This window comes from Mustela nivalis, assembly GCF_964662115.1.
Source record: "Mustela nivalis genome assembly, chromosome: 10".
Lineage (NCBI taxonomy): Eukaryota > Metazoa > Chordata > Mammalia > Carnivora > Mustelidae > Mustela > Mustela nivalis.
In genome coordinates, this window is record NC_139029.1 from 18810443 (window position 1) to 18837426 (window position 26984).

At 53.4% G+C, this 26984-nt stretch overlaps 1 protein-coding gene and 1 long non-coding RNA gene across 8 annotated transcripts in view; both read left to right on the forward strand.

Annotated features, from left to right (window-relative positions):
• The window catches only part of LOC309841656, a 963915-nt gene that overhangs the window by 253926 nt on the left and 683005 nt on the right, over positions 1-26984 (forward strand). The gene's annotated exons all lie outside the window — the stretch shown is intronic.
• ZDHHC18 (zDHHC palmitoyltransferase 18) lies at positions 836-26938 on the forward strand. 7 transcript variants are annotated; one of them, XM_082684886.1, is made up of 10 exons: positions 837-1258; positions 5626-5786; positions 18489-18638; positions 19820-19957; positions 20079-20127; positions 20646-20748; positions 22199-22311; positions 23173-23272; positions 25554-25631; positions 26195-26938. In XM_082684886.1, the coding sequence occupies exons 1-9, from the start codon at positions 942-944 to the stop codon at positions 25593-25595; spliced, it is 1173 nt and encodes a 390-aa protein (XP_082541012.1). In that variant the 5' UTR covers positions 837-941; the 3' UTR covers positions 25596-25631; positions 26195-26938. The 7 variants fall into 7 exon arrangements, with proteins under 7 accessions (XP_082541016.1, XP_082541012.1, XP_082541013.1 ...); XM_082684887.1 differs by having other exon boundaries at positions 26772-26938; XM_082684884.1 differs by lacking the exon at positions 25554-25631.

Below are 26984 nucleotides of genomic sequence, written 5' to 3' on the forward strand. Positions count from 1 at the left end.
GGTTCTTCCCCAGCTGAGTCTCAGATGAGGATGCAGCCTGGCTGAGACCTTGATTACAGCCTGAGATTCTGAGCAAAGGATCAGCCGACTGGGCCAGCGCTCCTGAGTTGGCACCTATGAGACAACAATGTGTGCTGTTTTAAGCCGCTAAATTTGTGACCAGTTGTTACACAGCAATTTACACCCAAAATTCTTGAAAAAGACTGGGGCCGTATGGCATCAACCCTATGTCAGCCCTAATACCTAGAAAACCCTTGGTCGGGATCCCGATCACAGAGCTGGCTGAGGGAGGCAAGAGGTTGTGCCACACACACCTGCAAGGCACTTTGAACTTCAAGACAGTCGTTACCAGGCCCCTGGATTTGTTTCACAGCAGATTGTCCCCACCCCTACCCCAGCCTGCCCCCCCTCCCCCCCTGCCAATACCTATCCAGTCCGTCCTCAGAGCTGGGCGAAGCCTGGCCCTGGAACTACAGAGTGTCAGAAGTGGATTCAGAAGTCCACCCCTCGAATCCCGGCGTTCGTCAAGGTGCCTGGCACACAAGGGACCCCAACAAATGCTTTCCCTGCAAAACAACAGAAAGCTCCCGGAACGCGCATCTGCAGCACCGTGGTCGGGCAGAGGGGACCGCCGCTGCTCTGAGTCCGCAGAGACAGGACAGGGCCCCGCCGCGGAGAAAGGCCCCGCAGCCCCGCGCGAGCGCCGTCCCGGACCCAGGCGGAGGGGGCGCTGCGGCGGGAGGCCGCGCCGGGCGGGGGCGGGGCGGGGCGGGGCGGTGGCGGCGGGACCGCCCCCAGCGACCGAGCGCCGCGCGCGCCGCCGCCGCCGCCGCCGCGCCGCCGCGCCGCCAGCCACCGCCACCGCCTCCGCCGCTCGGCCCCGGTCCCGGTGCGGCCCGGCCGGCTCGCGGGGCTCCGAGGCGAGGCCCGCGGCCGGCCGCATGAAGGACTGCGAGTACCAGCAGATCAGCCCCGGGGCCGCCCCGCCGCCCGCCTCCCCTGGGGCGCGCCGCCCCGGCCCCGCCGCGCCCCCCGGCCCGGGCCCCGGGCCCCCGCCGCCCGCCGCCGCGCCGCGCTGGAGCAGCAGTGGCAGCGGCAGCGGGAGCATCGGCCGCCGCCCGCGGCGCAAGTGGGAGGTGTTCCCGGGCCGCAACCGCTTCTACTGCGGCGGCCGTCTCATGCTGGCCGGCCACGGCGGCGTCTTCGCGCTCACGCTGCTGCTCATCCTCACCACCACCGTCCTCTTCTTCGTCTTCGAGTGAGTCCGGCGGCGCCCCGACCCCGCCCCTTCGGAAGCCCCGACCCCTCCGGTCCCCTCAGCTCCCTGTCGCTCACCCCTCCTGCCCAGCTCCTGCGTGGGCACGCCAGCCCCTCTGGGCCTCCGCTGGGCCCCCGGCCCTCTCCCACATCCCCGGGGGCTCCACCCTTCCCTGCACCTGCCAGCCACCTTCGCCTCCCAGCTCCTCCGGGGCCTGTGCCCTCCGCTCAGGATCTACCCCCAGGCCTTCCCAGTCCCCTTGCATATCTATCTCTCCTCTGCCCTCCTGGGCCCTCTCCACCTACCCCCACACCCCCACACCCCATCCTCCCTCGCCCCTCTGGATGCCCCAGCCTCTGGCCGCTCCCCCCCCCCCGCCCCCCCGCATCCTTCCTGCCTTTTCCTGGCACACTGCCTTTGCCAGCCTCTGCCGGGAGCACCACCCTCCCATATCCCTCCACAGCCCCATCCTCTGTGCCCTCTCAGAACCTGGCTCAGGCCTCCTGGACCTCCTCGCCCTCACCTCTCCCTCACCTCTCCCTTGGACCATCTCTTGTGCACCCCTTCTTTCCGACCCCTCCAGGTGACTTTGCTTTCTGGCCCTTCCAGACAACTTCTGAATTTCTTCCGTGTCCTTTGGCTTTATATTCCCCATAACAAATCTAGCTGCCTTCTGGCGCTGTCTGTGGTCCCCTGTTATCTCTCTACACTCACACCTTTCCCCTTCGCTTTCCCTTCAGTCTTTTTCCCTCTAGGCCCTCAGGCAATCTTCCCAAACAGCTCTGGGCCTCTCAGGCCTCCCTTCCCTCTCCAGTACCTTCCTTAGTATCCCCAGCCCTTCCCAGCCTTCCCTGCAACTTTGCCAAGCCCCTGCCACCCCCCACCTCTGACCTCCTGGTTTTCTTTGCCTTCTCAAACATTCTGGAGCATACCCCCGGCCTGTCCCACTGCAAGAACAGCTGTAGGACCTTGTTACTTCTCCAAAGTCGAGAGTGCTTTGGTGTGACAGGTCTTATATGCCACCGTGGGGGCTTTTGATCCCCAGTGACCCAGGATTGGCCCACACAGTATCTCTTTGGAGGAGGGGATGCTTGTCACTCCCTAGGGTCACATTTTCGTGTCAGAAGTTTTCCAGCTTGGGAAACTTGGTCTCTAGCTTGAGCCATCTGCAGTGTGAGTCTTTGCACACACACTCACACTTCCCTTCCTTGTTCTCTCCATCTCTTGTGGTCTTCCTTAGCTGCAGTGTGGTGAACAGCTCCATTTCTGGACCCAGTGGGCCTGGTTCCAGTCCCAGCCCCACCACACCCCATCTGCAGACTGCGTGACCTCAGGGCAGTCCTTCCACCTCAGAGACCCAGTGGCCTCATCTATAAAATGGGGTTGATAATAGGTCATCATGAGTGTGACACAAGGTTATATGTGTAAGCTTTTGACCAGGAACAAGCACTTCATGCTGGCTGCTGCTGTTAGCTGTTGTCTTCAACATAAAGCACTTCCTAAGGGCCTGTGGCCACACTAAGACTACCACAAGACACCACCCCCAGAGACCCTTTCCAGCTGCCAGATCATGTATCTGCAACCTTGGGTTTCCCCTTGAAGCACGGTGAGAACTTTGTACAAATTAGCTTCTCCCTTTCCCCCTTGCTTTCGGAGTCAGGGTGGATAACAAGTTCCAGGATAATGTAGCAAGCGGAAGCCCTGGGGAGCCCTCAGCCTCCAGCATGTTCCCTGAGCCAAGTTTCGGATCCATCTCAGTGGGCTGACCCCCATGAGTGTTTTGAGAGTTCCTTTTCCAGTATTCCTGGGGCTGCAGCCTGGGCGGGAGGAAGTTGACCCCCGTGACCCTGCAGCGTGGGGTTCAGTCAGTTCAGAAACGGGATCTTCTCTGGGCTGCATGGGTATCTTGGCTGGTGTCGGATTTTTGCCCAAGAGAAGGGAGAAAGGATGACTTCTGGGTTTGGGGAGGGCTTGTGAATCATCTCGCCTTGTCTCTGCTCTTCCTCACTTGGGCTGGTGGAGTTGGCAGAAGGGTTTGGGTTTGGGCTGAGAGCACCCCTGGGTTTGAACTGGGGTGAAACCTCCGTAGAGACCTGGCATGAGGGAACAATGTGAGCAAGCCCACATTCTTGCATTGCTCTGGGGGAAAGGGAGATGGCTCTCTAGGGCTTTTCTTTTATTTCATTGTTTGATTTGGTAGATTATTGTGCAGGGCTGACAGCAGGGTGCCTGCCTTCTGCTGCACTTCCCACACCACACGGAGGCCAAAGCGCCCCTTTAATTCTAAGTCAGCTCCTAGTCCCCTCCTGGAATCCTCTGTGGCTCCTGAATAAGAGCCAGAGCCCTGATAATGGGCTTCATCTCTGTCCCTCTCCTCCCACTTCCCCGCCCTCCTCCCATCCTCCTCCAGGCACATTGGCCTCCTTGCACATTCCTGCCTCAGGGCCTTTGCACTGATTGGAATAGGCTTTCTTTAGATAGTGTCAGTGGCTCATTCCCTCACTTCCCTCCTTCCCTGACTGTCTCTGTAACATAACAAACTGCCCCCCCCTTATCCCTCTTCCCTAACTGCTGATTCTCTGGAAGCACTTGCCACCATCTGAACATACTATGTATATACTTTCTGCCAGTTTGTTGCCTGTCTCTTCACCACAGCAGGACTTCTTTCCCCTCACTGTTGTGTCTTCAGTGCCAGGAACAGGCCTGGTGTGTAGTAGGCATTCAGTAGAGGAAATACTTGTTGAATGAATGCAGAGTATTTGTGGAGGGCCCAGAGGCCCTAGTCCTGTCAGTGGCTGGCTAGATAACCTTGGATGTGGCTGTGGGCCTCAGAGTCCTCTATAAAATCAGAGGACCAGGACTTGGTGTTTCTGAGGGTTCTACAAGTCTCAGACTGTAAGTCTCCATCCCCTAAAGAGCCTGGCTTTCTATAAACTGGTTGATTGTGATGTAGGTGACACAGAGAGCCCAACTTTGTTTGAGGCTCAGACCCAAGGACCACTCAGGTGTTCAGAGCAGAATGTGTGGTGCCATTGGAGTTCTTTTTTTTTTTTTTTTAAGTCTTTCAGGTATTTTTTTTTTTTAAGATTTTATATATTTATTTGACAGACATAAATCACAGGTAGGCAGAGAGGCAGGCAGAGAGAGAGGGGGAAGCAAGCTCCCTGCTGAGCAGAGAGCCGGATGAGGGGCTTCATCCCAGAACCCTGGGATTATGACCTGAGCGGAAGGCAGAGGCTTTAACCCACTGAGCCATCCAGGTGCCCCATCATTGGAGTTCTTGATCTTGGCAGTCTCTGCTCTTCAAGGGAAGGGCCTCTCTGGAGGCTAGAGCCTCTGGCAGTGGAGGCTCTGGAAAGAGCGTGCAGATGTCCACACGTCTGCTTTCCGCAGCTGTGCCAGCTCCTTGGCTGAATCTGGCCTCCCAACAGCCTGTCATTTCCCGAGTAGGAGGCCCTCACCCCATCAGGTGCCACTCTCGCTTTGGGAGGGAGGACAGCACAGGACAGAGGTTAATCGTGTGGGTAGGCCTCAAAGTCAGCTCGTGCATAGGCTGTTCTCCAAACCAGCTAGGCTCGGGGACCTGAAAGCGCCGACCTAAATGCGCCAACCTGAGATGCCAGCCCTTGGAGGACAGTGGCAGTGCCTGGACTGTGCTCTTCATCCTAACCCCCTTCCCCTGATGACCCTTCCCATTCTTCAGATTTTAGCTTAGGCATGAGCTCCTTCAGCCAGGCTTTCCTGACTGTTCAACTGTTTTCCTTTTCCCCATGTTAGCACACACGGTCCTGTGTGGCTCCTCTCCGTTCACAGGTCTCTTTTCCCCAGGAGCCCGGAGCCTCATGGGGGGTGGGGAACAATGCTCTTGCTCACTGCTGTTTGGGGAAGGTGTTGCCTGGCATACCGAGGACCTCGCTAAATATTTGCGGAGTGAGTGAGTGAGTGAACGTTGTCATGGATGGTCAACTCAAGTGAGTTGGTAGTGGCTTCCTGAAGCTTTGTGTTTAGAAGGATTCTGAGACTGCAGCTAAGTGCAGGGGTTAAGGGTGCTGGGATCTAGATCCCTTCCCTTAGTTCATTTAAAAAAAAAAAATGTGCTGGGATCTATTGCTCATGTCTGCAATTGGCTCAGAGGGAAAGTGCAAGGATCAATTAGTGATGTCTGCTCTAGGCACTGGCCTAGGAGCTGTCTATCTTCCTGGATGGCTCTCTGCACAGACGTGGTGCAGGAGATGTCATCTTCCGGGATGCCTCTCTGCAGAGAGGTGGTGTTTCTGGGATGCCAACACCTTGCCAGGTGCTGTAACCCTGTGCCCCAGGGAGCCCTCTGGGTATCTGCTCATCTCTCTCTTCCTCTCTCTCTCTAGCTGTCCCTTCCTGGCCCGCCAGCTGACCCTTGCCATCCCCATCATCGCTGCCATCCTCTTCTTCTTCGTCATGAGCTGCCTGCTGCAGACAAGTTTCACCGACCCCGGGATCCTGCCCCGGGCCACCGTCTGTGAGGCAGCGGCCCTGGAGAAACAGATCGGTGAGCCTCCGACTCTCCCAGCTCCTCACTCGTTGATTTGAGAGGAGGCCTGAGTTTCTCTTCCTACACCTTGCCAGAGACTGAGGGCATGGTAGTCAGTAAGGCAGGCTGGAGCTGACCCCAGAGTGGAAACCCGTGCTAAACCAGTGAGCAACTTAGCAAGAGACGCTGGCAAGTGCAGGCTGCCGTGGCCGCCAGCTTAGTTCTGAGTGCTCACGGGGGCCGGGCGGGCTTTCCACCTGTCTACATGCATGATCTTTTGAATCCCTCCGTGATCCCATGAGACAAGGACTGTTGTTAGTCTCTTTCTACTATTACACTGAGTCTCACAGGAGTCAAGTAAGCGGCCCAAGATCACCCAGTAGGTGGAGGAGCTGGGATGAGATCTCATACAGTCTGACCAGAATCTCTGCCCTTAAACATTTGTGTACTTAATCATTCTCTCAGCAGACATCGGTTGAACCCCAGTTATGTGCCAGGCCCTCTTCCAGATGCTGATGATACAGCAGTGAGCAAATAGAGGAAGCAATCCCCTGCCCTCTTGGAGCTGACGTTCCAGCAGGAGAAGGACAGTTAACAGTTAAACATCTAGGATGTCAAAGAGAAGAGCAGGGAGGAAGGAGGAGAGCTGGGGGGAAGGTATATGGTTTTAAATAGGGTGATCAGGGAAGGCTCTGTGAAGGAGGTGACTTCTGAACAAGGTTTGGAAAGATGAGGGACTGAGCTGCGTGGGTATCTGGAGGTATCTGGTGTAGGGAGTGGGCTCATTTAGAGTAGGCGATCCGGGAAAGCTTCTAGGAGGAGGTGGTACTTGACAGGAGCCCTGAATGGTGTGATGGGAGCCAGTAATACGCAGTCCGGAAACAGTGAAAATGAAGCCTGGAGCAGTGGACAAGCTGATGTGTTTAAGCAACAATAGGAGGACTGGTGTGCTAGAGAGAACCCATGCTCCCAGGCACCCAGACAGCCCTTGATTCCTCCCAGACCCGTGCGAGTCCCCCTGGGAGGCTGGGTGCTGGGGCCAGGATTTTAGTCTTGGCTTGCTGCACCCCAGCTCCTTCCTGGGGAGAAGTGACGTGGCTGTTTACACACCTCAGGGGTTTCCGGTCTGCGGTCAGTTCCTTCCCTTAACAGGGTGGCTTCCAGACAGGCTTTTAAGCATCTAACTGGCCTTGAAGAGACCCAGTAGCCTATAGATGTCAAGAGTCGGAGGCATCCATCCATGGAGGTTGTTCTGCTGGTTCCCTGGAGCAACTTGGGAGGGTGGGCAGGAAGGGGAAGGAGGTTCTCTCGCTCTTTGTTCTTCCTCTCATTCCTCTGTCTAGGCCTGTCCTTGGCCACACCCTGGGTCGCGCTGTCTTCCTCCGCCTGCATCAGCTTCCTCTCCCCCTTTTACCCTAGGCCCCTCACCACTTGGCCCCCGAGACCTAACTCTGCTCCTTCTGAATCTGCCAGGCTGACCTGAGCAGTCCACCTGCCCAGCGGCAGCCCGTTTCTCCTCCCTCCAGCTCGGGGCTCATCCTGGGGCACGATTATGTTCCGGCTCAGCCTGAGCTTGGATATCTGGCCACCTGGAATCCTCTGGCCTGCTGGGAGCGGTGAGGGTGATAATGACAGCTGTAATCCCCCATGTGTGGGGAGTGCTTGACCCTGTACCGAGTGCTTCCCATCCATTATCCCCACAAATCCTCCCAGCAGCCCTGCTGTGCTGATGCAGAAACTGAGGCAAGCTGGCACATGGCCAGGGAGTGGAGGCACGGAGACGGACCATGTGCCTTGACTCCCAAACCCCTTGCTTTCTCTTCTGAGGTGTTCTGAGGAACACTTCAGAGAATTAGAGAAGTTCTGGTTGGGGAATGGAGTGGAAATAGTCACGTGAGGCCCTAAATGTCAGGGTTGGAGACTTTCTTTGAGAACAGCTGCCAAGCCTGGAAAGTGACATCTTTGAGGCCTTTGAACTCTGAAACTTGAACAGGAGCCAGATTTGAGGGTGGGGCCAGGAGGTGTCTAATCAGAATGAAATATATTTTCTCAAAGAGGACTAAGGTCACTAAGTCTTTTTGAGAAGGTTGGGGACCAGCTCTGAGGCGGATGGTGCTGTTCATGCAAACTTGAACTGATGATTACCGGGGCCCATGCAAATTGTAGGCTTCTCACTTTGGCCCCATAGGCCAGCAACGCCAGCCCAACAGGCTGTAGCCCAAGGCTGCCACCCTGCAAAGACTGTCTGAGGTGGGCTGACCAGCTCCTCCCAGCCTTGTGTCCTGGGAAACCTCTCAGTCATAGGCAGACCAGGGTGGTTGGTCACCCTGGTCTGAGATCTTTACTTGTCAGCTGGCGAGCCATGCAGCTGGGTCACCCTACAGGGCCATATAGAGTCCAGGTGCTCTGGAAAGTTGGAAAAGAGGTAAGCTAACATTGCCCACAAGAGGTTCCCAGTCTGAAGGGAGACGACAGAAGCATCCAGATTGGAGTGACAGACACTGACCTAGACACGTTTACAGCTCACAGAACACGCATAAAGGCTGCCTCTCCCTCCGCCACCACCCAGCAGGTCACAGATGCAGCCCATCTGGGCCAAAGTTTCTCCCTCAGGTCCTTCTGAAGCCCACTGCCCTAGGGCAGACCTGCCTCATTTGCTTGCTGGACTGGCTCTGCCGACCAGGCCCCAGCACCTGGCTTCTTCCTGCAATCACAATTCTCTCTCCAAGACCCAGATTTGGCTCTAGCCCTCCCTGGCTTAGAATTTGGGTGACTCCCTTGTGGCCTCAGCAGCATTTCCTGAAGTTTGGGCATTTGGGTCCAGCCTTTATGATTTTTGCCCTTTTGTCTCTCATCTTGTACCTTCATTTCCTCAGTATTTTCCTTTAAGGGACTTGTGTTTAATAAGGGACTTGTGTTTAAATGTATCTTAACAAGGAAAATTTATATCACTCTTGTAAGCAGAGATCCTCTTACTCTGAATAGAACATAATCATAAAAACCAAAGATAACAATGTTACAGAATTCTTGGTGGTTATAGTTGCCTGCAGAAATAAGGCCTGATCACAGCTTTGAGGTAGTAGAAGTTAATAGTTTTCCCCTTGATGGAGTCACAGGCTTGAAAGAAAATTGAAAAGGGAATAACTTTCTGTTCACGTGAATCAGTGTTATGTGTGCTGTGAAAGGAAATAGATCTTCTTCCACCCTCTGGAAAACGAGCCCCAGGCTCAAGGCCAACCTCAGTGTACCTGCCCCTGCCCCCAGGACCCCTCAACCAGGCTGGGCGCAGTCGGTGCCTGTGTTCACGCAGCCCCCCTGCCCTCTCTCCCCGGTGAGCCCGCCGGGTCATTCCTCCTGATCCGGCTTAATTGGGCCTCCCCTTTTGTTGCTTCCTTGAATGCCACCAGGTATTCAATACCTTGAATGCCACCAGGTATTCAGTATAGACACCAGTAATACCATTAATCCATGAGCTTTTCATCTCTCATTTGCATCACTATCTCCCAAGTCTGATAGGGTTATTACCCAGTGAGGAACTGAGGCTCAGAGAGGCTAGGCAGCTTCCTCAAAGTCACCAGCCAGCAAGTGGCCAGGCCAGGTTTCACAATGAGATCAGACAGGCCCCAGAGTTACCGGACTTGACTCACTGGGCCTCTCACGCCAACTCTAACTACTCACTTTACCCACTCCCTCTGCCCTCCGGCCAAGCTCTTCTTGTGTCCTCCAGCCTGTCCCTCAGCGGTAGGTAGGTGGTGGGCGTTCGGTAAACCTCTGGAGTGAACAGAAACGGTCAGGCGGGGATTACAGGGACCCACGGCCTGGGCACTGTAGCTGACCGAGAAGCTGGGGGGACCACAGCCCTGCATGTGTTTCTTACACAGGTGGGGGCAACGGAACACCAATTGTCAGGACCCAGCAAAGCAGGTGGCAATCCCAACCTTCCTTCGCTAAAGTCTGTTCAGTAGCTCGTGCCAGCTGCTGGGGTCCCTGCCAGCCCCGGGGCTTCCGTCACAGAGCCAGCCATCAGGCTCTGACTGCAAAATGCCAGCCTGCCCCCCTCCACTGGCTGCGGTTGGGGTGGGGAGACCCATTGCATGCCCCTGGGTGAGGGGGAAACTTTCTCGGAGCAAGTCATTGGCTTCTCCCAGGTGTTCACTGAGGATCAGCCTTGCCCCTCCTGACCACATCCCCAGGGGCTTTCGAGTCCCACCTGCAAGGCAGCAGGAAGGCCTTGCTGGCGTGAAAGGGCCTTTTTACTTCTTGGGACAAAGCCTAAGGCAGAAAGCCTTGGAGAAGATCTTAGATTCCTTTCTGGCAGAGATACCATCTCTCACTATTCTTCCTTCTTTTCTTCAACAAATATTCTCTAGACTGGGTGAACAAAGCAAAGGTGGCTTTTTTTGTCTAGTTTAAAGGAAGCACGAGGCCCAACCTGGGGCCTGAACTCATAACCCTGAGATCAAGAGCCAGATACTCTACTGACAGCCAGCCAAGCATACCTCCCCCACCCATTTTCTCCTAATTTTTATTTTTAATTTATGTTTAAATTTCATTTTTTTATAAATTTATCTTTCAAGGTTTTTGTTCTCTGTTTTTTGTTTTTGTTTTAGTGGGCTCCGTGCCATGGAGCTCAAAGCAGGGCTTGAACTCATAACCTTGATATCAAGACCTGAGCTTGTAGGACACCCAGGTGGCTCAGGTTAAGCGTTAAGCGTCTGCCTTCGGCTCAGGTCATGATCCCAGGGTTCTGGGGTTGAGCCCCGCATCGGGCTCCCTGCTTAACAGGATGCTTGCTTCTCTGTCTCCCAGTCCCCCTGCTTGTGTTCCCTCTCTCACTGAGTCTCTGTCAAATAAGTAAATAAAAAAATAAAATCTTAAAAAAAAAAAAACAAACCCAAGCTGAGATCAAGAGTCAGATGCTCAACCGACTGAGCCACCCAGGAGCCCCAAAATTTCACTTAATTTGATTTGATTTGAAGTAGTCTATACCCAATGTGGGGCTCACACTTAAAACCCTGAGATCAAGAGTTGCGTGTTGTACTGACTGAGCCAGCCAGGAGCCCCTTAAAACAATCTTTTAAAGGAACCATATTTGACTTATCTGCATGTATTTGCCTCTTCTCCCCTCACCTGCCACCCAGACCTTGTACACTATCGTGACACAGTAGTTGGTAGTGTTTGAGAGAACGTTCGGAGGACAAGGATTCTAATTCCAGCCCCACCTAATACATACTAAAGCGGAGTCCATTTCCTCACCTGTAATATGTGGGTGCAGACCCCCTTGCACAGCCCAGAGCATCTGGGCATATCAGTGTACTTTGAAAATTGCTTTTCTCTATGGAAATTTAAGAGGCTGAGCCCTGTGGTCAAGAGCAAGGGGACGGGTCCTGGTGCGTGGAGGCGGGGTCTGAGGAGGAGACGGGGTCTGGGATGGAGGCCTGGTGGTGATGAGACCCATGTCCTGGTCCACATGGTCTGACCTGAGAATAAACAGCGCGACAGTGGCTTGCCTTCTTCCCAGGTGGGAGCCTGTCTCCACAGTGGCATCCCTGCAAAGCCTCCTTTAGCCCAAATTGTTGAGTGCATCTGGGGACTCCCTTGCTCTAGGAGGACACTTTCTCTCCCCCGCCCCCCACTGTTAGCACCCAAGGAAGTTGGGTGTGCGAGAGCTTCACTTCCTCTTTCTCCGAGTTCTCAAGAGGAGGAAGCTTGGCCCGGGAGGCCACAATATGCTGGTCAGAGTCTCCTCCCTGCCTGAGGGCCTGTGGGAACCCAGGGAGGATTCCAGGAAATTTTCTCCTCTTTCTTTAGGTGGGTCTGTGGCTGCCCTTCACTCACAGATGAGCTGGGTTCTGAAGTTTGGTAAATAAGTTGTTTGGAATATAAGTTTTTTCATAGAAAGAATGATAATAATAATGGCTCGTGTTCCTTTAGCTTTGACCCAGTGCTAGATGTTTTGCTAATAAGCTCCCTTGCTGAGTTCTTGCTTCGTCTTCCTTCACAACACAAGGAGGCAAGTTTGATGATGTCCCTTTTTTTTTTTAGCAGATGAGGGCACAGAGAAGTGAAGCCACTTGACCCACATCACATCCGTGACTGTGGTTGGGCCACATGTCCGTCCGGCTCCAGATCCTGTGTCCGAGCCTGGAAGCCAGCCGTGGGCAGGGATGGGAGCTGGACCTGGGGCCCATGGGGTAGGGTTACATGTTGGGTCTGGAGTAGCATCAAGAGTTTTGGAAAGAGCTGGAGAATGCTGCATGCTGGAGTGTCCCGGAATGAACTGTGTGGCAGGACTGTGACTCTAGTGCCAGGCTCAGGGCTGTCCTGCGCCGTCTCACTGAGCACTCATCACGGCCCTGTGAGACAGAGATGGTCTTCTCTCCGTTTTATGGATGAGGAAATCGAGGCTCCAGGAAGTGAAGGGACTTCCTTTGGTAGCAAGTGGGTAGCAAAATCATGATTCAAACCTAGTTTTGCAGACCCTGGAGCCCGTCTCTTGTGACCCCTCTGAGGATAGCTGTTAGTAAGTACTTATCAAGTGCCGGTTCCTTTCCAGATACTGTTTCTGATCCTTCCGTGAGCCTTCTAGGCAGTTACTTGTCTGCTTTTTCAGATGCATCCACAGGCTTACAGAGGTCCAGAAACTTCCCTCAAACTTCCCTCATGGCACTAGCTCATAAATGGAAGGGTCAGGATTTGAACCTCAGGCCTGACCAAGTCCAGAACACATATTCGCTCCTCTGTGCCCGCTCCTTCATGGTTCACAGGCCCGGGGGAGGGCCAGTGAATTCCCCATCCCTGCCCTCAGGGGGCGTGCTGTCTAGGTGGTGAGACAGCACCACACACCGCAGTCCGATCATAGGCCCGCAGGGAGCAGGCGCTCTGTGCCAGGCACAAGAGCCTCCACGGCAGCAGTGCTTGGACAAGCCGCTGGAAGACTGGACAGGGACCAGGAGAGTCCTGGTGAACAAGGAGCAGGCAGGGGCCAGGGCTTGATTGGAAGAGGGGTAGGAAGCCAAGGCTGCAGGGACTCAGGGAGAAGAGCAGTGAGAGAAAAGCCAGGAGCAAAGGTCGGGCCCAACTGTGGAGGGCCCTAGTGTCACGACAGGAAGCTGTCCTTTCTGTGGGAGGCCAGTGAAGGCTTGTAACCCAAAAGGGGTAATTTAGAGAAATGTGGTGTGTGCAAGGGGGGTTGAAGGCAGAGGGGCTAGAAGCAGGGAGCCTTCTGGGGAAGCTGTTTGGTGATGGGGGCCTGGCCTCGGTTTGGGTACTGGGAGGAGAGTGAAAGACTATGAAGGAAGATCTTGATGAGACCTAGCGACTGGCCAGGAAGGGGTAAGGGAGAAGGAACAGTCTGCACAAGGTCTCCGAACAGAGTTTCCCTGCCTCTGCCCCTCGGTGGCTCTGTGACCTTGGGCAACTTCCCTAACCTCTCTGGTCCTGTTTTCTCATTTGTGAACTGAAGGGGTTAGAAGAGAGGCAGGCAGTAAAGGGACATTATCAACTGTCCACTCTGTGCTAGGAGCTGTGTTATATGTTCTTTGAAGTTCTTTCCAGCTCTTGGCTTGTGCAGAAATAAGGAACCAGGCAGGATTATATAACACTTACTGTGACACTTTAAAAATGTACAAAAAAGGGGGCACCTGGGTGGCTCAGTGGATTAAAGCCTCTGCCTTCGGCTCAGGTCATGACCCCAGGGTCCTGGGATCAAGCCCCGCATCAGGCTCTCTGCTCAGTGGGGAGCCAGCTTCCCTCTCTCTCTCTGCCTGCCTCTCTGCCTACTTGTGATCTCTGTGTCAAATAAATAAATAAAATCTTAAAAAAAATGTACAAAAAGACCTCCAACCCAAGTTTTGGAAACTTGGGTTCACATCCTGGTTCTTCCAACTTCCTAGCTGGGAGTGGCCTTGAGTATGCACTTCGCCTCACTAAAAAAGGTCTTCTTAACTGTAACCTGGAGGGAGTAATGATAGCCTTAGCTCCTGGGACATTCTCAGTGCTCAAGGAGACACTATGCACCATGCTCAGCACATAGTAGGTGCTCAGTGAAGTGCTGCCTCTTCCTTTCTCTTCGTAATTCTGTCCACTTTGAGTCTTTGCTTTGTGCTACTTCCTGTATATTAATAAATTTAACCCTCACAACAACCCTACGATAGGGATACTATTATTTTTTTAAGATTTTATTTATTTATTTGATAGAGAGAGAGATCACAAGTAGGCAGAGAGGCAGGCAGAGAGAGAGGGGGAAGCAGGCTCCCTGCTGAGCAAAGAGCCTGATGCGGGACTCGATCCCAGGACCCTGAGATCATGACCTGAGCTGAAGGCAGAGGCTTTAACCCACTGAGCCACTCAGGCGTCCCAGCGGTACTATTATTACCCCCATTTTGGTGATCAAAGAAACAGGCACAGAGAGAGTAAATGATTGGCCAGGTCAGACATCTAGCAAATGATATTGGGAGAAACGCAGCCAGTAAGAGGTGAGGCCAGGATGCACGCTCTATTCTACCTGTTGCTTCCATTTTACAGTTGAGAAAACCGAGGCTCAGAGACATTCCCTTAACTTCAGCATGTCACATAACCAGGGAGAAGCAAAACCAACTTTCAGAGTGTGTCCACCATCCTCACACCCCTGCCCTTTACCCTGCCGCTGGTTTTAAAGAAAAAATGTTCGGGTGTTTAGCTCCATTTTAGACACGCAATGGTTCGGGGAATGGCAAGCAGCCTAGCAAGAGTCTGTTTGGTAACTGGAATGTGAGACCCAAATCCGTTTGCTTCACTGATACATGCCAAGCGCCTGGAATAGTGCCTGGCACCTGGTAGGCGCCTGCTCGTAAGTTAGCGTTGGAGGCACATGGCCAAACTGGAGGTACCATCTGGGGAGTGGATCCGGTGGAATCAGCGGCTGGGAGTGTTGCTAAGGGGTCGGGATCACGGGCAGCCTCACCGACTCTCAAAATTCTATCCAGGAAGGAGCCACTGCTTTGAGGACTTTGGTCCTTTGAGGCCTGGGGGACCAAGAGGCTCAGTGGGTAGAATTGTGGGCTTTTGCCTATGGCAGAGCAGGATTCGGATTCCTGCTCGCCAGCATCTGAGCTTTGTGACCTCAGACAAGTTACTTAAAACTTTCTTTTTGATATGTTTTCCCTGAAGTGTAATGGGCTTACAAGACGTGTACAAATCCCAAGTGTTCTGTCTGCTGAATGTTCACAAATGGAACACACCCATGTAATTGGCACCCAGATCAAGAAACACTGTATGAGCGGCATCCCACAAGGCCCCTTGTTCCTCTTTCTGGTCAGTATCGCCCCTCCAAGAGTGACCGTGATTCTGACTTCTACCACTGTAGATTACTTTCAGTTGTTTTTGAACATTTTGTGTTCTTACGTGTGTGGTTTCTTCACTTTACACAACATTTATGAGATACGTAAATATTCTCTGTGTGGTTGACGATCGTTCATTCTTTGCTGTCTAGAACTCTGGTGTGTGACTATACTACATTTTGTTAATGTGTTCCACTATTGATAGGCCTCTGGGTAGTTCCAGGTTTTGTCTGTTATGGGAGTGTTGCTGTCAATATCCCTGTACGTCTTTCGGGGCACATCAAATCATGCACATTTCAGGGTGCCTGGCTGGCTCAGGGCACACGATTCTTGATCTCGAGGCTGTGAGTTTGAGCCACACATTGAGCATAGAGTGTACTTGCAAATTTCTTAAAAAAAAAAAAAAATCATGCACATTTCTATTGGGGAAATACCTCAGAGTAGACTTGCTGGGGGTGCCTATGTTGAATTTCAGGGGTTGATGCCAAATAGGTTTCCGAAGTGGTTATATGAGATTTCTAGTTGCTTTACATTTTTGCCAATACTTGATTTTTAAATGTTTTTCTTTCGTTGTAGACATTCTCGTACATGTGTATAAAAAACATATGATGGTTTTTATTTGCATGTTTCTGATGACGAATGAGCATGAGCACCTTTTCAAATGCTTCTTTTTTTTTAAAGATTTTATTTATTTATTTATTTGACAGAGAGAGATCACAAGTAGGCAGAGAGGCAGGCAGAGAGAGAGGAAGGGAAGCAGGCCCCCTGCTGAGCAGAGAGCCTGATCGATGTGGGACTCCATCCCAGGACCCTGAGATCATGACCTGAGCCGAAGGCAGCGGCTTAACCCACTGAGCCACCCAGGCGCCCTTTCAAATGCTTCTTAGCCATTGGGTAGCTTCTTTTATAAAATGCCTGCTTGAATCTTTTGTGCACATTTGAATTGAGTATTCTGAGCTCTTTCTTACTGACTTATAGGAATTCTTTTATATTCTGGTTACAAATCCCTTGTCCATGGTCAAATAAGCATATTGTAAATATGCTTCTCTTCTGAAGGTCACTTTTTCATTTTTTTAATCAAATCTTCTTTAAGATGAATGGAAGTTCTTTTTTTTTTTTTTTTTTAAGATTTTATTTATTTGTCAGAGAGAGAGTGTGTGCACACAAGCAGGCTCCCTGCAAGGAGCCCAGTGTGGGACTCGCTCCCAGGGCCCTGGGATCATGACCTGAACTGAAGGCAGACACTCAACAGACTGAGCCACCCAGGTGTCCTTTACAGAAGTTCTTTTTTTTTTTTTTTTTTTTTTTAATGTAATCTCTACACCCAACACAGGGCTTGAACTCACAACCCCGAGATCAAGTATTGTACTCTTCACCAATTAAGCCAGCCAGTTGCCCTAAACACAAGATCTTAATTTCGACATAGTGCAGTTATATCAAATCGCTCTTTTATGATTTATTTGTCCCTTAGTTTCAGAAATCTTTGTCTACTCCAGAGTCATGAAGTTGTTCTCTTATTATTTTTAATCCAAAACTTTTGCATTTGGAATGACAATCTGAAATTGAATTTGCATTTGGTGGGAAATGGGGGTACAGAAACATTTTCCCCCATCTGTGTACACAGTGGACTTAGCCCTGTTTGTTGGGAGAAAACCATCTTCCTTCATGTCATTGTGACTGTGGCGTTGGCATGAACCCCTTGATCATTTACATGTCGGGTCTCTTTCTGGATTCTCTTTTCTGTTTTGTTGATCAGCATTTCTTTTTTTTCTTTTTTCTTTTTTTTTTTTTTTAAGATTTTATTTATTTATTTGACAGAGATCACAAGTAGGCAGAAAAGCAGGTAGAGAGAGAGAGAGGAGGAAGGAGGCTCCCTGCTGAGCAGAGAGCCTTATGTGGGGCTTGTTACCAGGACCCTAAGATCATGATCTAAGCCAAAATCAGAGGCTTTAACCCACTGAGCCACCCAGGTGCCCCGTATCATTAGTCTTGATATCTAGTCATGTAGGTCCTTTAGCTTTTCCCTTCAGGAATGCCTTGGCTATTCTTTGTTCTTTGCATTTCTGTATAAATTTTAGATTGAATTTGTCAATTTCATTCCCCTCCACCCCAAAAAACACACTGGGATTTTTGACTGGCATTATGTAAATGTACAGGTTGATTTAGGGAGAATAAATCCTTTTTTTTTTTTTTAAGATTTTTTATTTATTTATTTGACAGAGAGAGAGATGACAAGCAGGCAGAGCGGCAGGCAGAGAGAGGGGAGGAAGCAGGCTCCCTGCTGAGCAGAGAGCCCGATTCGGGGCTCGATCCCAGGACCCTGGGATCATGACCCGAGCCGAAGGCAGCGGCTTAACCCACTGAGCCACCCAGGCGCCCCAATAAATCCTTTTCTAATGCTGAGTTTTTTAACCCATGAATACAATATATTTCTGCATTCCATTACCTCTTAAAATTTTTATTATGAAAAATTTCAAACATACAGAAAAGTGGGAAATACAATGAATTTCTGCATGTTCACCATCTAGATTCAATAGTTGTTCTTAATGCCTCTTATTTGTATCATATATACTTAAGAATTATTTTTTCTTTAATTTTTTTAAAGATTTTTTTTTCTTTTAAGATTTTTAAGTAATCTCTCTACCTGCCATGGGGCTAGAACTCATAATCCTGAGATCAAGAGTCACATGCCCTTCTGACTGAGCCAGCCAGGTGCCCCTGTACTTAGGATTCTTATTAAGCCATTTCATAGTAAATCATAGACATTATAGACACTTTATCCATAAATACTTCAACATGTATCTTCAAAATCTAGAGACAGCCTCCCACATGGCCACAATTCCTTTATGACAGCTAGGAAAATTAATAGTTCCCAAATTTCTAATATCCCTAAGTCTTCCCAGGGCTCTTTCTCAAAGTTGTGTCAAGCCAGCACTGTGAGAGCCAGTGTGTAAAGCTTTAGCACAGGGCTTGGCACACAGCTGCTTTCAGCAGGTGGTTGTGGATCTTAGTATCTGTCCCTGCCTTGGGCCCACATTTTTTTTTTTTAAAGATTTTATTTATTTATTTGACAGACAGAGATCACAAGCAGGCAGAGAGGCAGGCAGAGAGAGAGGACAAGCAGGCTCCCCGCCAAGCACAGAGCCCGATTCGGGGCTCAATCCCAGGACCCCGGGATCATGACCTGAGCCGAAGGCAGAGGCTTTAACCCACTGAGCCACCCAGGCGCCCCTTGGGCCCGCATTTTATCCCAGTGGCTTGTTCCCAGGAAGTAGCTTCCCTAAGGCTTCTCTTGTCCCTTCGAAGCAACAGTGGCTTCACACCCGCCCCCTCCCACCCAAGCTGGCGCTCCTGGCTCCAGGCTTGAACATCCCCCATCTTCCTCTCCTCCCATCCTCAGATAACACAGGCAGTTCCACGTACCGGCCACCGCCTCGGACCCGGGAGGTGATGATCAACGGGCAGATGGTCAAGTTGAAGTATTGCTTCACCTGCAAGATGTTTCGGCCACCCCGGACCTCACACTGCAGTGTCTGTGACAACTGTGTGGGTAAGTGGGAGGCAGCAGGGAGCCACATGACTCTGATCTGATTTCCAGGGTCTGGGAGGGACAAGAATCTGGGAACAGAGTTCGAGCTGATAAGGTGAAGAGCTGAGCCAGGATTGGAAGCTCCTGACCCACCACTGCAGTCGTTGCTGGGGAACCAGAGGCTGTTTTGTCTCGTCTCTGTGCCCGTCAGAGGCCCCGCGGCCCTGATGAGGACTGAGGGTGTGCCCCTGGGAGGCTGTCATAAGGGAAATGCTATGCAGGAGGACCCAGGCAAGCTGAGCCATGGTGACTGTGCACAGTCCCTCGGCAGTGAGCTCCTCACATTAGCTCAGCACTCCCCAAGTGACGGAACAGCAGGGAACACCCATGACGGTAGGCGGGGAGGGGGTGACTCAGTGAGCATTACTCACCCCTGAGAATCCGCCCCACCCGCCCCCTGTGAAGAGTGCTGGCCCTGGTGTGAGGCCTGCAGTGGGCTTGTCATCCATATTCTCACAGAGGACTTTCCTTACCAGTCTGGGCGTGACCCCTGCCCTTGGGGACATAGTGCTGGTGTGAGCTCAGCCCTCTGCTCGAGCCTCTCATGCCAGCCTGCCGTAAGTGACAGAGTAGCCCGGCCCCTCCCTGGGCCTCTAGTTCTAGAACAAGGAATGGGGATCATTGGTCCATGTGGCCAGGGTCATAGGCCAGGCAACAAGTACTTTTTTGTGGATCTTTGTACCAGGCACTGCTGGACCCTGGGGATCAGCTCAGTGTGAGGCCAAAACAGGCCTCCTCATGGAGTTTACAGTTGAGCAGGGGTCCTTGGGCAGGCCACTTATTATAAATAAGTATGAAAACACATGGGCGAAGAGCTGCAAAAAATAAGTCACGGGGCAGATAACAGAGCCCTCCCCCATCTGGGATCAGAGGAGGCTTTCGTAAGGAAGTGGCTTTGCAGCTGACACATGATATCCATGATATGAGACATGCAGCTTAACCAGGTGAAGAGACCGAGAATGTGAGGCACTAGGAACCTGTGCAGAAAGGTCCAGAAGTGGGGGGCATCCGAGGACCTGTGAGTGGGCCGGTGCAGAGAAGAGTCGGGGTGAGGAAAACCCCAGCTGTGGCATGCAGCCTCTAAACACCTGTGCCGGTTGCAGGCCAGGCACACTAACCCATCTCCCCTGGCCCCTTTCCAGAACGGTTTGACCATCACTGTCCCTGGGTAGGCAACTGTGTGGGGAGACGGAACTACCGCTTCTTCTATGCGTTTATTCTCTCCCTCTCATTCCTGACGGCCTTCATCTTCGCCTGTGTGGTCACCCACCTGACGCTGCGTGAGTGGGGGCTGGGGGTGGGAGGGAGCGGGGAGGGGCAGGCCGGCAAGCTCAGCCAAGTCAAGGGGCTGCGGTCACCATCTCTCTGAGCTGTGCCCTGTCCTGTTTTTTTCTTCCCCAGGCTCTCAGGGAAGCAACTTCCTCTCCACTCTGAAGGAGACACCAGCAAGATATCCTTTGTCAGCTGGTGGGAACAAGGCCCCCTCACTGGGGTGGGTCCCCACACCTCCTGGAAACAGGGGAATGGTATAGAGCCAGTGTTTGTCCTCAAGAATAATCCGCTGTTCCAGCTGCTTCTGCTCCCGCCCAGGCTAGAACTGATCCTCAGTGGCCTGATCAGGGGGCTGGGGTGGCGGAGAACTCTCAGGAGCCACAGTCCCTGTCTTCCCTTAGGACACCAAGCTCCCTGAACTGTGTCCTGTGTGGGTTTCTTGGTGCCTGGAATCCTCATTTCCCTCTGCTGTCCATCACCCATTCTGCCCTTAAAGGGGCTCTCAAGCCCTCCGTAGGGACCAGGAGTTGATCCTGCTGAGAAGTGGTGAGCGGACAGGAAGGTTACAAACTCCTTTTCTTTCTAAGGAAATAGCTCATAGAAGGATAGTGGAGAAAGCTGGGGCGTGGCCAGCTCCCAGGCTCAAGGGAGGCTCCCAGCCCTGTCCCCATGTGGGTCCTTGACCACCCTGCTCACTGTGCTGGAGTTGGTGATCTGCTTCTTCTCCATCTGGTCCATCCTGGGCCTCTCAGGGTTTCATACTTACCTCGTCGCCTCCAACCTGACAACTAACGAAGACGTGAGTAGGGCTGGAGCCACCCCTATGCCTGGGCAGGGTCCTGGGAAGGAGGCAGGGTGAGGGGGCTTATGGCGGCCGCAGTGCACCTGACTCTCGGGCTTCTGGGGTCACATGGGTGGAGACGGAAGGCCGCCAGATGTTGCCTTCCAGTGCCCATGGCTTGGCCCTGGGAGACCCAGTGCAGGCTTCTAAGGCCCCTACATGCCTCGGGCCCTTGGCACGGGCTTTCTTGCTAACCCAGAGGCAGTGCTGCCCTGTAAGCCATTACACTGGCCAGCGTGTGACGGTTTCCAGAGTTCTTTTGGGTTCCTTTTGCCAACTCTGAGGCAGAAGGAAAAGGGATGCTTTTCTCCCGTTTGATGGCTGAGTGACTTGCTCCAAGGTCACACAGCTGGAAAGGGACACAACCAGGGTCATGGCCAGAAGCCAAGGTTGGGCTTTGCTGTGCCCCCACCACACTGCCCTTAGAGCCAGAAGAGCTGTGACGGTTGTCAAGGTATCTGTGGGGCTCCCTTATTGAGGGAAACAGTGAGGACAGGACCGTGAGGCTGTCTTGCAGATCACCAGCAAGCATTGTTTGAGCACCCCCTGTATGCCTAGCCCTGGGCTGGCCCTGACATCACCTTCCTGGTCTCGCAAACAGTAAGAAAGCAAACTTTTGAGAGCATCTGTGCCCAGGCCGCCATCACATACTGCTCAGAGGCCCGTGACCAACAGAAAGTACATTTTTTCACCTCAGCCTCTCATTCTGAAAAAAAAACTGAGCACTCCTGTTGGGGGATCGTGTGCTGGGTGACTGGTACTGAGCAGAAATGATCTCAGCCAGCATCTCCCAAGGCAGTCTCTAGATCTTCGGCATGTTCCTAGGGGTTAAGTGGAAAGATGTGTGATGGACAAAAAAGTTTGGAAAACTCTGGGTTAAAGCCAAGCAGGTATCCTTCCTTGCTAAACTCCCCGGGGCCTTTGATAGCTGGCTTCGCGAATCTAGAGATGGGCAGGATTTCATCGAATGCTCCACTGATGTTATCTGAGTTCCCTACTTTTCCAATGAGGACTGAGATCCAGAGAAGTGGCCTGCCCAGGGTCATCAGTGTGTCGGCGGCAGGGCCAGTGTTCATGGGCAGGTCAGCCTGAGCCCTGGCCCCTTGCACGACCTTCACTCGTAGGTGGCTGGCCAGAGAAGAGAGGCTGCACCCAGAAGGTTGCCTTTGGAGACTTCTCGCTGGGCTGTGTTTTCTGTTCTGATTAGGGCTTCTTCCTCTCTGCCAGGGCCCTCCCACATCCAGCAGTCCCCCACACTCACTGAATAGCCCGGGTTAAAGGCACATTCCCTCTAGTAATCTATCCAGAGCTGGCTTCAGAATTCACCAGTTTTTCCCAGCCTCTAGGAAATAGAAAGCAAATGGAAGCAAAAGGAGGTACCTGACTCAGACCTCCTTCCTGCCGGCAGATCAAAGGCTCGTGGTCCAGCAAGAGGGGCGGTGAGGCCTCCGTCAATCCCTACAGCCATAAAAGTGTTATCACCAACTGCTGTGCTGTGCTCTGCGGCCCCCTACCTCCCAGGTAAGCCAGGGTGCCAGAGAGAGGTCGCAGGGCCTGGCCTGGCCAGTGCGGGGCAGCCCTGTGAGTCCACAGCTCTCAAAAGAGGTTCTGGAAGCAGCAGACCTCTCATCATACCACAGAAACCCTCTGTCCACCATCCCCTGCAGAGTGCACTCAAGGCGTTTGTCACATAAAAGAATTCTATGTGATTGTTAATCACATAAGCTCATTGTAGAAAAAAATTAAGTGTAAAATATTAAGAAGAAGAATATTAGATATCCTGTTATCTTCTTCCCCAGGGATCACCACAACAAATGTTTTGGCCACCCTTGAGCAACCCCTCCCTTCTGGTGCTGATGGCCTCCATGGTCCCTCCTGGCAGGAAGAGCCCTGGTGGCTCAGGCCCACTGGGCAGTGCCCTTCCGTCTTCACACTAGGGGGCACCAGAGTGCCAGAACAGGAGTTATGTTGCAGTGGCCCCTGCGGATGGAGACTTCACACACTGTCCACCCGACCCCATCCCCCCACCCCGATTCTGTCAGGCTTGCGATGGCAGGGTCGGTAACAGTGGGCGTCTCGCTCTTTCATCCTGCTCTTCCCCTTCCCCTCAGCCTGGCTCTATGGCAGCCAGATGGCCAAATGGGCCGCTTGGAATGAAGAGTAAATAAATCCAGTGGCCAAAACCAGGTGTCCAGAGTGCAGAGAGGGCCTTTCTGGAAGGAAAGGGTCTTGAACCCTCAACTGGAGATCAATTCCCCTTTCTCAGGCTTTGTAGGACTGGATTTTTCCTTGCCTGGGAAATGAACTCTGCCACTCAGTCCCCGGCCTGCATCACTGGTGTTGGGCAGGGGCCCTCACGTGTCCCCTCTTGTGTTTTGGAAGCCTGATCGACCGAAGGGGATTTGTGGAGCCTGACACGGTGTTGCCCTCACCCATCAGGAGCGATGAGCCAGCCTGTGGAGCCAAGCCTGACGCCAGCATGGTAGGAGGCCACCCCTGACCTGGGCTCACACTCGCCACCTGCTGGCCTGTCCACCCCTCCGCACTCACCTGCCGCCCTCCACACCTGCCGGGACCCTCCCCATTCCACCCAAGGGAAGCAGAGCTGCCAAAGACTCTCGTATTTATTTCCCACCCTGCGTGGCTTTCCCCACACTTCCATGGCTGTACCCTCTGCTCCCCAAACCCAAGTTCCCACAGCCTTGGGCCCGAGATGCCCCTCAGCTGATTAGTGGCAGGAGTGACAGGAGAGAGAGGCCAGGGACCCTGAGGCTGCGAGGGGACATTGCCAAGTCTCTGGCTGTGCCAGGGCAAGCCTCGCGTGAGTGAGGGAGCCGACTGAGTGCGATACCTCCCAGGTGGGGGCGCTGCTGGGTTCTGCTCAGCCCGGGGCCTAGGGGTGAAGCAGGACCCAGGGGCATTCTGCTCTGGACAGCAGGCTATAGAAGATGCCGCCTCTGTGGGCTGCTGTGCTGTGTGGGCTCCTTCATTCCTTCTGTGATGATCATTGTTCTTCTGTTTTTGTTCTTGTTTTCTGTATGGAGTTGGCCAATAGGATAGAACTGGGGGTACAGATAGAAAGGGCAGAGGTGGGGGCAGGTGGACTACAGCCTGTGTCAGAGGAAGCGACACCAGCCAGCCAGGTACCCAAAACCTCAGCTCCTGCATGGTCCTGGGCCGCACGCTAGGAACTGGGGGCCTTGACCTCTTGCTGCCCGTGGCGGGTTTCTCTAAGAGATTCCAGTCTGGCCCCCCATCTCTCTCCCAAGTCGGTTCTTGGTCTGGGCGGTTGTACTCATGCTGGCAATACTTGAAATGGGTTTATTAATGCTGGGTATTTTGCACAATTTTATAGACCTCTTTTCTACGTAGCATTTTTTTAAACGGAAGAAGAAAAAAAAAGTCAGCCACGTTGCTATCTGTGTAGTGCCAGGTTAAGGATTATCAGAAGGCAAGTTGGTTTTAATAAATTTATAAGAGAACTTCTGGCTGTGAACGTGTGAGTGTGAGTGTGTGTGTGTTCGCGTGTGCTCCTGTACGAATGTGGCTGGCTCCCACTTCCCTACATCCCCTAGGCCGCCCCTCTCCCCGCCATCCCCCTCCGGCGTCAGCCAGCAGCAGCAGGAGCAGCCTGAGCCATGGCCACAGGGATCCCGTGCCTTGATCACAGGAGCCCCCTGGGTTCCCGCCACAACTCAGCCCCTTTCCTCCTGTCTTTGCTTCCTCTTCGGACATTAGGAAGCCTGGGACTTGCCCAGACAGGCTGAGGCTGGGCGTGGTGGATGGGGTAATGGCTATGGGGAGCGGCTGCCGTTCTATAAGCCACACTCCCTCCTCTGGCCTCTGAGTGTGGGACCTAGTGCCAGTGGCCAGAAGAGGGGGAGTCTCTGCCAACTGGAGGACCTCGTCCAGAGAAAAGGGAGGAAAGAGCAGGGTGGTCCAAGAGGCAAGTGAAGTTTGGCCGAAATCTGGGTCAGAAACTCAAAGAATGTCTCTTCTCTGCTGGAAATTATAGCTTCTTGTCGAAATAGATAGGAAATTGTCCCACCCCCTCCTCGGCCCTTCAGGTGGCCTGAAGCCCTTGGAAACCGCTGAGGAAGTCCTCGCGTCTTGCCCTTCCTTGCTGCAAAGGCTAATGGGTCACAGGCAGCTGAGAAAGGGCAACCCCAGAGGGTCCCCTCTGGGAGAAGCAGCTCTACCCTAGTGTCAGGACCCGGGGCCAGGCTACAGTGGGGAGGGAGCTGGCTAGAGGAGGGGGCTCCCACGTGCCTTTTATTTAAGCCAGTATTTGTTCCTGCTTGTAATAAAATTTTTGTTTTTAAGAGTTGATTTGCTTTGGTTTGGTTTTTGTTTGCTCTTTCTTTGCTGAGGCTCCAACTGGCAGCCAAACTCGGTCTTTCCTGGGGAGGCAGGAGGCAGGAAGCCCAGAGATGCAGCTAACGTGCTCCTCTCCTGGCTGAGTCTGCCTGCTTGAGGTGGAGCCAGGGGGCGAGGTCCCCATAGGCATGGAAGAAGAGGCCATCCTGGCCCCTCCTTGTCCCCTCCGTTTTTCCCCTGCCTCGGGGACTTGGAGACTCCCAAGTTCTTTTTCCTTGCTATGTTTTCACTCAGATCCCCAGGGACTGCCCAGCTAAGAAATCGTTTCTGAGACCGTAGTTTCCAGTTTGTGAGTCAGAGCCTCCCCGGCCCCCAGCCCCACCTGGGCAGCAGGGCCCAGCCAGACAACTCATAACTCCGGCCCGCCTCTCTGGTATCTCCCCCAGGAGGACACCTGTCAGGATTTTGCCATCTCCTGCACAGCCTGAGGGGAGCTAACAGGCCTCTTTGCAGAGGGTTAGCTGGTAAGAGCGTACCTCCCCCGTCAGCCAGCACTGCCCGCTCCCCTCACACACCATCTCATCCTCATCGCATGCCTCGCCAACCCCGTGGAGCCCATTCATCTGTCTGGTGTGTGGTGTGGTGCGTGTGCTGGCGGTGGTAGGGCCGCCAGGGCTTCCCCCCCAAACAGAAGGATCGGGGCCTAAGGGCGGGGCTAAGAGCCCAGCCCTGCTCTGGACTGAGGAAGTAGCTTCACGCAGAGCCGCTCTCCCACTCGAGCAGGAGGTGAAGGGTGAGGTTGGGGAGAGGGTGGCCTTCCTGCTCTGAGGTGCTGGGGCCTGTCCTGGTGGTGTCCTGGTGTGCAGGAGCCCTTAGTCACTAACACTTGTGTCCTGGCTTTCTGTCCCTGCTGAGCTCTCTCCTGCTTCGTGGCCTGCCGCCCAAGCCTCGGCCCTTCTGTGGGGAAGAGGCAGGTGCTGGGGTAGCACCTGTCCCCGCCAGCAACGCTGCAGGCCCCCTGCCCCATCCTCGCGAGCCCGCTAACCCTCTCTCTTCTCCTTCTTTGCTGTCCTGCTGGGATCTCCAGTGTGTGCGGGGGCTTAAGGACCTCCTGAGGACCGCTGCTCTCTGCCTCTCCAGGAGCGGCCCGAGGGGAGCCAGGCACCCGGCCCCTCCACCTGCCTAACCTGTGGCCCATCTGCCACCGTCTGTGCCTACAGGGTCTGCCCCCAAGCCTACCCCACACGTGTGCTCTCCAGAGCCCCCCACTCCAACAGGGGGCAAGGGCTGGCCTCTTGGCCCCCACCCCCACTCCATGCCAGCCAGAGTGTAGAAAGCCATATCGCAGCTGTCAGCACAATGATACAATACTCTGCTGAAACTTGCCCCCCTTCCACTTCGCGTCCCCTTCCCCAGATCTGTAAGGTGTCGAGACTCTTCAGGAATCTGGCCTTACAGCCTGCCCCCTTCCAGAATCAGGCATAGCCGTACTGGGGCCGAGCAGGTTTCTTCAGGAGCCTCTGGGGTGTTGGTTGAGGACGCTGCTGAACAAGTTTGGTGACTGTTCTAAGCACAACCGGTTTGACACTGTTCCCACGGCCCCTCCATCCCCACTACCCTGAGTAGGTAAGATGCAAGGAGGACGCCTGTTCCCTTTGCCCCAGGCATTGAGGGCCTGAGCTAGCCGGCTGGGACAGCCCACCGTTCTTCAGAGGACCTCCGGGGAGCTGGGCTGGGCCCCGGAAATCTGCCCAGTCCACGGCTGGGGGCCGCTTGTCTGCTGTCCTGTACCTTTTTTAATTGAAATAAAGATTTCCCTCTTCTTGCCATATCCTTGGATGTCCGGTGCCACCTTTACTCTGGGGTCTGGGGGTGAG